The sequence below is a fragment of the Rutidosis leptorrhynchoides genome, chromosome 11, assembly GCF_046630445.1.
Source record: "Rutidosis leptorrhynchoides isolate AG116_Rl617_1_P2 chromosome 11, CSIRO_AGI_Rlap_v1, whole genome shotgun sequence".
In the NCBI taxonomy this organism is placed as follows: Eukaryota; Viridiplantae; Streptophyta; class Magnoliopsida; order Asterales; family Asteraceae; genus Rutidosis; species Rutidosis leptorrhynchoides.
In genome coordinates this window covers 53,029,459-53,041,196 of record NC_092343.1, presented here as the reverse complement: position 1 = coordinate 53,041,196, position 11,738 = coordinate 53,029,459, and the positions used below count along the sequence as shown (strand labels likewise).

General features: G+C 32.6%; 1 protein-coding gene across 2 annotated transcripts; it reads left to right on the top strand.

The window, feature by feature from the left end:
• Window positions 1-767: 767 nt before the first annotated feature.
• On the top strand, window positions 768-7,691 carry LOC139876389 (uncharacterized). Of its 2 annotated transcripts, none has more exons than XM_071863701.1 (12): window positions 768-905; window positions 1,021-1,110; window positions 1,644-1,721; window positions 1,980-2,054; window positions 3,013-3,065; window positions 3,377-3,527; window positions 4,503-4,613; window positions 5,853-5,979; window positions 6,126-6,223; window positions 6,477-6,615; window positions 7,050-7,106; window positions 7,301-7,691. In XM_071863701.1, the coding sequence occupies exons 1-12, from the start codon at window positions 867-869 to the stop codon at window positions 7,411-7,413; spliced, it is 1,131 nt and encodes a 376-aa protein (XP_071719802.1). In that variant the 5' UTR covers window positions 768-866; the 3' UTR covers window positions 7,414-7,691. The 2 variants fall into 2 exon arrangements, with proteins under 2 accessions (XP_071719802.1, XP_071719803.1); XM_071863702.1 differs by having other exon boundaries at window positions 7,297-7,691.
• Window positions 7,692-11,738: the final 4,047 nt, after the last annotated feature.

The following is an 11,738-nucleotide window of genomic DNA, read 5'->3' as shown; positions in this document are numbered from 1 at the left end:
ACAATTGTTGAAGCAATTATGTTGTTTTATTGTTGTGGTGTCTATTTGGTTCATACTCATAGAGTTGATATTACTGTTTTTGATTTCTTTTCATTCATAATATTTCCAAAGATGAATGGGAATTGAGATAAACTATTTGAAATACACATAAGTTCTCTTTGCAACAATTACATATTCTTTATTAATGTGTTATATTCTGTCAAGTTATAAACGCTTACACAATGAAGTTACTTTATGTATACAGATAGCTATGAACTGTTTTAATGTTTCCGTTTTTCAGTTTTCGTAGTAGGCTCATAAACAACATGTGATAATGTCTTTATCATATCATTAATTGATATAACATTTACCGTTCAAGTTTTTTTTATTGAAGAGTCCCTTCCGTTGAACATGTCAAATGAGCCGATTTTGTATGATTAAGAGGTTAATTCAGGATATAAAATTTTACTTTTCCATGTTTTATGATTAAGATTACTCAGGCAACGCACGGACTCTTTATAGCATGTTTTCAACAATTCATACGTTTGAGTTGTGTATTGGATAAATGTATTAAAACTACAACTATGTTTCAAATTGCATAATAGTACTACTGAAGAAATTAGATGAATTCCTTGATTGACACACAGATGTTTCATTGATGACAACTATAATATTTTCAATTCTTATGATTTATGTTATATACTTTTGACTTTTGATACTGTCATTATAATTCTGTAACATGATATAACCTTTAACATTTTAGATTTAGAGTAGCCGTGAAGGCTGGCTCTTAAATCTAGTTATTATATACATACACACACATTTACTTCACTCTGTCTCCCATTACTTGAATATATAACTGTAATCGGAACAAATTTAGGTCAAACATGTCATCTCCGTCAATTCGGCCGGAACTTCCAATCATAGTACGTATTTTTATATCTAGTATTGAATTAATTAATTCATATATAATACACATTTGATATACGATTGTTGTTAATTCTGATTAAATATTTGATATCTATGGTGTTTGTAACATAGCTTGGAGTCGGTGGTGTATCGGTGGATCTATTGGCGACTGTGGCTTCTTTTCCTAATCCTGACGATAAGATCAGAAGTACTAGCATGAAGGTAAACTAATGATCTATATTTTATATATGATTAATTATTGTTAATTGATAATTGATTCATACAATATCTCCTTTCGTAGTTCATTTAAGTGATGTTTTGATTTGATACAGCAGTGGCAGGCCGCTACTTTTGCTTTGTATTAATAGTCGTTCATTGGTTAGCAAAAGACTTAAAGTGAGATTATTAGTATAAATTTTGATATGGCTAAATAGGTGTGTAACTAACGGATGTATATCGATGAACTTGGCGGCTATTTTGAAATAATTTTACAGTTAAAAGTTATTGACTATCAGTTGAATTCAGTTGTTTTCATACAGGCAATCGTACTGTGTACCATTTTCTGTTTGAGGTATTAGTTTAAATTGAGAAATCTATCTCCTTCGGTTATTTTATAAATTCAAAATCTAGTGGTGGTATTTGTTTGTAAAGTGTACTTATTTTATTCATATAAAAGGTGTAGAAGTTTAATGCTAATTTTGAATTTGGATGTTTCTGTTGGCTAAATATCATCATTCACTCAAATTTGTTCTTAGGTTCAAGGAGGTGGCAATGCAGGAAATGCTCTAACTTGTGCAGCTCGTTTAGGATTAAATGCAAGGTTGATGTCTAAGGTTGGCGATATGCACATTGCTATGATACCTCACTCTATAACTAGTTATGTGTTTTAAGTTGTGGTTCTGTTGCCAGCGGTAAGCTTCTATTAGAAACATAAAAAGAGAACATACACCTAAATCAACAAACCAGAGATATGTCTATTGACTATTGTGTTTACGTATGACCATTTCTGCAACTGTATGCCTTTATTTGCCTACACGAAGGAGCTAGTATTACAAGTACAATTTTCTTGACTCGGACTATGTTATTGTCAGGTTGCCAATGATGCTCAAGGAAGAGGAATATTGGAAGAATTAGAAGCTGATGGAGTAGATGTCTCCTTTTTTGTGGTAATGAACATAATTGATACATAGATTAATTTATTAATAGAATTTTGTAGCATGTCATCGTGCTAAGATTCGCTAGTTCAAAAGGTAATGTTACATAATTAGTTATAGCAACTTGGATGGTTTGCGTGTCATTAAGTTACAGATGTTCCAATGAGTTTTTTTGATAAAGAGAGGTTGTGGGTGTATTTAGTTGTAAAAAATTTTCAACAATTTTCCATCTATAATTTTCTCAAAAATCAAAAGAGCTTTCATTCTTTATATAAGTGTTGAAAATTTGGAAATTGTGTTAAAATGTTATTGCATTTTCCATTTTGAAAACTAGTTGAGTTTAAAAAGTTTTGGAAGAATTTTGAAAAGTGAGGGGGTGTTACGATGGAAAAAGTATAATAGTGGAAATCCTTGTTTTCCACCTCCTAGTTTTAACATGCAAAAGTATTTTTTTTTTTTAGTTTTCATGGAAAACTTTTCTGGAAATACTAAATTTTTTCTGGAAAAGTCTCTTTTTTCTTCAATTAAACACATCCTATATTTCTATAATCCGCATGTCCCTATAGACTTGGCCTATAGGTCCTCAAGGCAAGCCAATATTAGTTGTTTTCATAATCCATAGTATAGTTGTTGATTTGTGTCCCATTTCACATAACTTCCCGTAAAGGTCATTCCTGATGTAAACACACCGTTGGCTTACTTCTAGACGATGTCCCTTATGGTTTACTTTCTGTTGATAAAACATTAGGAATTCATACATAACATGAAAGGTTATTATATAACTACGAACAAATTTATTCTTTTTTTCCTTGTGAGGTTATTTCCTAAATCTATGTCTTATTCGTTGTATGCGTAGAACACATAATGTTACTTGCTGAAGATTCTACACAATGCCAGTGTTTTAGTACGTAGCATGAGTCTTGAATAATCCTTGCTACAAATATATCACCTTATTATCGTTCGTTTGCAGGTTTCTGAAGAAGGAAATTCACCATTTACCTATGTCATTGTGGATAATCAAACGTAAGGGTACCTAAATGATGGTTTTATTCCTTATCCACAAATATGATTCCAATTTCCTCAATGACCACATTATCTTTTTAATACATCAGGCGAATTTTAAATTTGTTATGACTGATCAAACCAAACGAAATGCCGTATATACCCTAACAATCAAGTTCTTTTTGTTGAAGATTATTAGCTTTTAGCTGTTTGTAATTTAAAACCGACTACCTAGATGATATATTTTAGCATTTTTTTAAAAAAATCTTTTTCTTTTAGTTGCAAGAGTTTAAAAAGTCTTGTGATATTAGTACTAATATCACTATTTTCAGGAAAACTCGAACTTGCATTCATACTCCAGGGTTTCCACCTATGTGCCCGGATGACCTCAAGAACTCAAATCTGTTATCTGCATTGGAGGGAGTGAATCTTGCTTATTTTGATGTACGACTTCATGAAACTGCTTTAGTTGTTGCACATGAGGTAATTGTTGTGATTTTGTTAATCTTTATTCTCTTCAAGCTTGTATTCATTTTTCCTGAGTATATATGATGAAAAATGTCTTACATACGCAATTGCAAGGCATATTATAGCTCTACTCAGATTTTTTTTTTTTATTTGTGTGTGTGTATACATAATGTGTTAGTTATGCTGGTAAACGAGCTTTGATTCTCCAAGTATATAAAAAGAAACTATAAGTTACAACACATGCTCTGCAGTTGCTATAATTTGTATTGTTCTCATAGGACAATCACACCTTTACCAGTAGAAGGAATATTCTGATAGATAGGAGACCTTTTATTAACTCTTTATTTTGTTATAGTAGCTTGTACTGGCCTCGTTGTTGCCTTTCCTTTCAAATGGAGCATGATGTATCTATGACCCATTTATACATAATTTTAGTTACAAATTCATATGGCATCTAAAAGTAATGATACACATGAAGAGAGATTAACTTTTTTAGTACAACCTATTGTCCACCATTCAAACCACGACATTTTGTAGATAAAAGTTTGTATCTGTTATGTAAACATAGTCATAGACTCTCTTAATAAAGTGTCAATAGAGGGGCAGAAGGGCAGGTTGATAACACGTCAAAACAAGTAGTTTTTGGTACAGCACATTAAGAGTTAGTTGGATTGATTTGAGCCGAAACAAATTTTGTTGTACAAATTATTACTTTTTTTAAAAAAAATAAATAATAATAATATCAGGCAATGCCTGCTCAAGCCACTTGCTGCATTGAAAAGAATAAATTTTGTCTTATTTTTACTTCTAGATAAATACAAGCCAAGTATTTGTCTAAGTAATTGGTAATGAATTTACCAGGTTACGTATTTGTCTATGTATGGCTTCTTTTCTCTAATTTTTGGCTCACATCAGCTATAATGCGTAATTTTCTTGCTATGAATGATCATGGGATTATATATTGATATACATGAATTGCTACCAGTGCAGGCAAAGAAAAAGAGAATGCCTATTTTAATTGATGCTGAAAGGCTAAGGGATGGGTTGGATGAATTTCTGTGTTTAGCAGACTACGTTGTGTGCTCGAAGAATCTTCCACAGGCAAGCTGACACTTTTTCTAATTTATTTGTTCACGATCTTTTAAACAATCTCTTCTTGCATTTATATAATTGGTATTCAAAAGCAGAAGAATCAACTTTCCTATCAGCAAGTACTAGTGTATACCCGTGGCTTCGCGTAATTAATAATTAATAAGTAATAATAAATTTAATTTTCATTTATATATAGAAGCGAATAAAGATAATTGAGTTGGTTTGTTTTTATATATAAGATAGATAATTGAGTTTGTTACAAATCAGTGGTTGAAATTCAAATCAATGGTTGATTGAAGAGAGTGACAATTATGACATCATCATCTAAATTAATGATTGAAAATCATAGTTATGAACTCATCTAAAGGTCAATATTCAATCTTTTGACAAAAGATACATAGTTATGACTTTCCTTTTATATATAAAAGAAGAAAAGAAGATTTGGTATTTAAAAGCTGAACAATCAACTTTCGTATCAGCAAGTATATATTACTCATGAATGAAGTATTTGAAGTTTTTATTGCCTCTAATATTACATATCTGCTCATATTAGAGCTGCTAGAATATAAGGATGTAAAATTGTTATCATCAAATTAGTCTGCAAGAGGGCTAAGTGCTTTAATCATCATTCAATAATCTTATGCTACAATTACAAATTTTCTACAAAAGTTTGTTACAAATTGAGGTGGACCAATCACATCATTAGAGAGAAACAAGTGAGAGAATGAACAAATTCACGTTATTGGTCCACGCATCATGCCACCTCATTTTGTACAAATTATTTTGTAGAATTTTTGTAAGGGTGTGTTTGATTACCTCTTAATTGATTGCCATTGTTTGATAAGTGACTTATCAAACATTTATATATATTTTTATTTATTCTTTTATAAGGTTAATACATTTAATTTACATCATTCATTATCTTAGAGTTCACTAAGATGGATTATCAAACAGGTTACTTCTCGTTCAGAAATAAGTTCAATAACAACCTTTGAATCATTCATATTTTGAACCATTCATCGCTTAATCATTTTCATTATCAAAGACACCTAAGTCCAGTATTTTCCATAAGATTGTTATTAGGATCTTACCTGTATATATACATGAAAGGCATTTGTTTCTAATATGATATGTGGAACCAAGTACGAACATATATAAATACAATGCTTGTGTAGTTTATTATTTTTGATATTATTAGAATTTTATTTTTATATATACCTGACACTGACACCACTGACACTCTGACAGGCATGGAGTAAAGCTCCATCTGTTCCTAGCGCACTCGTATCCATGTTGCTAAGGTTACCTAAGGTCAAATTCGTCATTGTTACTCTAGGTGAAAATGGTTGCATGATGCTTGAGAGAAGTATGGCTGGTGCGTTTAAATGTGTACAATTTCTTTTCAACTCTCAATTATTTCTACCTGGATAATGCAACAAATGTATCTGTTTCCACGTTATTTTCGTATATTAATGTTTCCTCAATGGTGACAGCCTCTGATGTCAGCTTTACTTCCTGCAGAGGTCAGTGAAACGACAGAAATCAATATAGACGATTTACCTGAACTATTGAAGCAGAATATCGATAGTGGTAAAACTACTCCTACGTGTGTTTCATCAGTAAGCCTCTTTTGAGAATACACGTTCAACTTTGATTTATTTGTTTGCGATACTACTTATGTAATGTAATTGACACTAACATTAGTTTCAAGGATCGTTAACCCTTGTAAATGTTTAGTTATACTGATAAAAACTTATTATTTCTATATAAATAAAAATGCTTAATTGTTGATTATCACATATCAACCCGCATGATATGAAGATTGTTAGTGACAATCATGGTACATAACTACATATTAACTTTCATGTTCAGGATATTACAAGATTGCAAGCCAAGGGAATTGGGTCCGTCTCTGGTAGGCTATTTATTGGAACTGCTGAGAAGATTCCGGAGTCTGAACTCGTGGATACAACAGGTGCTGGCGATGCATTTATAGGGTCCATATTGTATGGTATGTACATGCCACCATATCTTAAGCAGAGTTAAGGTGCCAAATTGGGTGGGTCAGGGTGGTTGATAACAGATTAACAGGTCACAACCATTACGGGCTGAAACGGGAAACTTTTTAGTATGGGTTTGACGAGGTTGTGTTTTGTTGGTCTGCAAACAATATGTTGTTAGTTCATGTGTTATCTGGGTACACAAAATATATTTCACAAAATACTCCCTAGTTTTTGAATTCAGCGATTTAAAAAGTTGTATTTTTGTATGTCTTGATAAATACACTTCAGTCAACTTTCAAGACGTTTAACCCGTCTGGTCCAATTCAGTTTCATCTTTATTGTTTAAGTGACTTGAGATATAAAAGTCAATAATTGGATCGATTCATTTGCTGTTGAAATAGCTTCCCGAATTCGAAGCTTTTGATCTATATGTTGTTTGTAGGTATTTGCACCAACATGCCACCAGAGCAGATGCTACCTTTTGCAGCTCAAGTGGCAAGTATAAAAGCAACTTCATGTTTTTTTTTTTTTTTTTTTAAATTATGACATAAAGTTGCGTTCACAAGTTTCAATAGTTAAATCATTTTCATTTGTTTTTTTTTCCTTTCATTGTTTCTTTTATTTATAGTTTTAGATTAGATCTTCATTTCGGGCAACTTTTGCCTAAATTCTCTAATCTGTGATCACAGGCAGCTATTAGTTGTCGAGCTTTGGGAGCTCGGACAGATCTTCCACATGTCTCGGATCCTCGATTGACGCCTTTTTTAGGTCAGACGCCCCTTATTACCACTACTATGGGCGGGTAAGAAAATTGGGGCCTGGCTTCCGGATTTGGCTTTTCTTTCTTGTTTATTTCATTGGATTTTTTTGGACTGATCTTATTGTACTCCTTGTACCATTGTAGATCTTTAGTTTCATTTGCTATGTTATTTGTTATAAGATAAAGATGTTTCAACTCAAATTAAATACTTTGTAGATAGTTGGTGTGATGATGAACAGACTGAAGTAGTCGGTTTTGGTGTGTATCCATAGTTGCATGTTTTAATGTTACAAACACGTGTTATCACGTGTATCTTTCTAATTACTGAAGTTCTTGGTCTTCCTTAGAAAACACTCAAGTATCATGAATTCATGACCATCGTCACAACATTATTATTCTTGTTATTGTTATGACCATTAATTTAATTACTATTTATTAGTATCATCAGAAATTAATTGAAATCTATGGTTATTTCTTTTTAATAGTTATAGTTATAGTTAACTTATTTCAAAAATACGATAAATTGAATAAATTATATAAATTATCATATTAATAATATCTTGCTTTTGCTTACCCAAAGTCATTAGTCTTATCAATTATGGGCTTTTACAAAGTTATTTTCATTTTGAAATTACTTCCTCCTTAAGTTGTGATTAAGTCGTAATTTTGTCGGCCATGTGAACGTCGGTTTTGCATTATTTATTATGAAAAAAGTATAAGCTCTCAAATAAACTCCGTCTATCAAGTTAATTAATTAGGCCCACCTCATCATAATAACTTTCGAGTGGTCTCATATTGGCACAATAGGAAAAGCACCAAATCGTCGGTACTAGTATTAAAATCGCTTTTTCTTGTCACCAACCATGACTATGTAATATAATTAACTACACTTTCACTATAATTAACTATGACGACTTCTAGACTCGATCATATGAGTAGTGCTAACAAAGTTTCAAGGAAAACCAATCAACCATATTTGCTATTATCATCAAGTAAAAATAATTGGGTTCAACAATAAAAAGAGAAAATTTAGTGAGGACCCGTCGCAAATAAGAATCTATCGAATAAAAAATACAAACGATTGTATATTTATTTATAGAGAACTACAAGAGCAGAGCATCTGGGGGTATATACAATTATGATATCATAATTGTCAATGGTAAAAGAACCATTATGAACTTGTATTATAATTTCATATTTGTACGTATCTTCAAATTAGCAATGGAATTGAATTTCAACTATATTGATTTTATAATTGGCAAGACAAATAAAAATTACTGTATTATTCTTATCATTCTTTACGTCTCAAAATAATTATCTAATTTAATTTTTAAGTGTTTTTCTTTCAATTGACTTTAAAACCTTTAATATATTTATATAATATTTGATAAAATTTATACAAGGTATAATAAGTTGAATATCGCAATAATGCCCATTGACCGCGCATTGGTTCGGGTTTCCTTCAAAGTAGCAGTTGTGGCGGGTTATGCAACTGCGGGAGATTATAGCGTTGGTGGTTTAGTCTCCTTAGATAATCCCAAAGTGCTGTTCAAACAAAATAAAACAACTCCAAATGGAAGCTTCAACTTGATGACATATACATATATGTTGCATGATCTTAAAACAACGCATCAACTTCAATCAACTACTTTAGTTTTAAGGGTAAGTGATGTTGTTGAACGCATCTTTAAGATCTCGATGATCTACCATTTGTTTCAAAATCTCATCATCTGCATTGATCGCATTCACCTGTTTTCTCAGCCCCCTAGTTACTTCATATATGACGAAATAAACAACTCAGTTAGTTGTCCATTACTCCACTTGTCTATCATATTTGTCCTCTATACTGAGTTTTAATTTCATCACATGGTAAGTATGCGCTGCATATAATTAAGTACTGCATACCTAAACTAAAACTTAAAAACTTGCAGATATAGTGTTGGTGAATATGATTGTAACAAGTATAACACAACGGTAAAATCTTTTGATATGTATAGAAATCTCTTCCAACTGCTTTAATACGAGGGCCCGTAGAAGTGGATAACTACTTTAATAACAAACTTTGATTTTGTGTGAAATGCCCCGTTCATATACAATATAAACGATTCACAATAGTTGATTACATCGCGAGGTAATTGACCTCTATATGATACATTTTACAAACATTGCATTCATTTTTAAAAGACAAACTTTCTTTACATCGAAAGTTGACGGCAAGCATACTATTTCATAATACCTCCAACTATAATTGACTTAATAATAATCTTGATGAACTCGACGACTCGAATGCAACGTCTTTTGAAATATGTCATGAATGACTCCAAGTAATATCTCTAATATGAGCAAATGCACAGCGGAAAATTTCTTTCATACCTGAGAATAAACATGCTTTCAAGTGTCAACCAAAATGTTGGCGAGTTCATAGGTTTATCATAAAACAATAAAATTCATCATTTTGATAGACCACAAGATTTAAATCATGCATGGTACAAATGAGCCCGAATCCTATATCCACCTGTAATGTACATGCGATATCTTTTAAATACAGTGCACCTTTCTCGTGTACGAAATCATTTTTCATAAATCTTAGTAACCGTACACATATCTCGTGCACAAAAATAACATACACATAACCTGTGTATAAAATCATTCTCTCGATACATAACATTCACTTTTCATTGCTTTCATAGCTTGGCTTGGTAACCGACCTTAACATATAATGCGCATAAATAATATCCCCAAAACAGAACATCTCGTGAAATAATATCCCCAAAACAGAACATCTCGTCTGTATAATAATCATATAAACTTCGAAGTACTAAACACCACGCCCACTAGCCCTTTCGTCTAGTGAACATTCTGGGTGGGGGTGTTAAACCCGGTAGCTACCTTTAGGATTCGCGTCAATTAGGCGTGCACTAATTCTCAAAATTAGTGATGTTCCCTAATTCTTAGGTTACCAAGCAATAATAATCAGTGGAAAAATATTCATATCAATTGTGGTGAAACAACCCAACCCGTATTCCATACGATAAAATTTTTTTTTAAAAAATAATACACATTTACGCGCCAATTAAATATGTAAACCATTCTACACGTTTCGTTAGAACATACAACAAGTTTAGTGTTTACAAAAGGCACAAAGGCTATTAACGAATGTGATACAAGTTTGACCAATACAAAAATGATAGTTTTAAACCAAACAACACATCGAGCATGGTTTGGGACTAATGCTACCCAAAACGCTAGGCCAACTTCCAAATGCTCCAACATAACATCATCAAGGGACACCTAGTGCCCAACAACCCCCTTGCCCTTGTCCATACCTGCATCTAAAAAGATAAACAACGAGAGGGGTAAGCTAATGCTTAGTGAGTGCAACAATTATACGTTTACATATACAACCTACTTACTTGCAATCACTTACGCATTTACCGCATACATGCTAGCATTATAAGTAATCATACCATCACAAGTATAACACTAAACCTTCCACCATACGAGCTAGCATAACAATAGCATATAGTTTAAACAATATAATATGCTATAATCCACACACACACAACCATGGTTAACCAAACGAACGAGGGAACAGTGTTTAAAGACCGTCGGAGTTCATAACAACCATTAGTGCACTTAACACTTCGTACACTAACCCCACGGGTGGCATCTTAACACGTCGATACTTCACCCCGGGTGGTGCCTTAACACTTCGACACTTCACCCCGAGTGGTGTCTTAGCACATCGAAACTTCACTCGTTACATCTCTCGGAGTGGCATCTTAACACATCGATACTTCACTCCCGAGTGGTGTCTTAACACATTGACACTTTACTCGCCACGTGAGGAGTGGTGTCTTAACACGTCGACACTTCACAACTCAACTACACAAATAAATACATCATATATGCACGCATATAATTATTCCACTCACCTTAACACTTCGGTGATGATTATGCGCTTCCGAAACTTCAAGGCAACGTACCTAATACATAAGTACATATTTAATTACACAACTAGTGGAACTTACCACACTACATATCACTTGAGCATTTAATGACCCATTTGCATTAAATAGCTCACCTACCTCAAAACCGCCCATAAATGGCCAAGACTCATATTAAATCACTAAAGCTAGTGATTTAAGTCTACTAACATTAATTAATCGCAACCTAGGGTAATTCATACCCATTTCACCTAAACTAGGTCAACATTACCCCTTTTGACCCATTTTAACGCTCTTTCATCATTAAACAAGTGTTTTAAAGCTTAACAACACCATTAATACTTACAAATCTTAAATCATAAGGCCAAACCCTAGGTTATAGCTATTTAAGATTTCCTTTCACCCACATAACCCAAGTTCACCC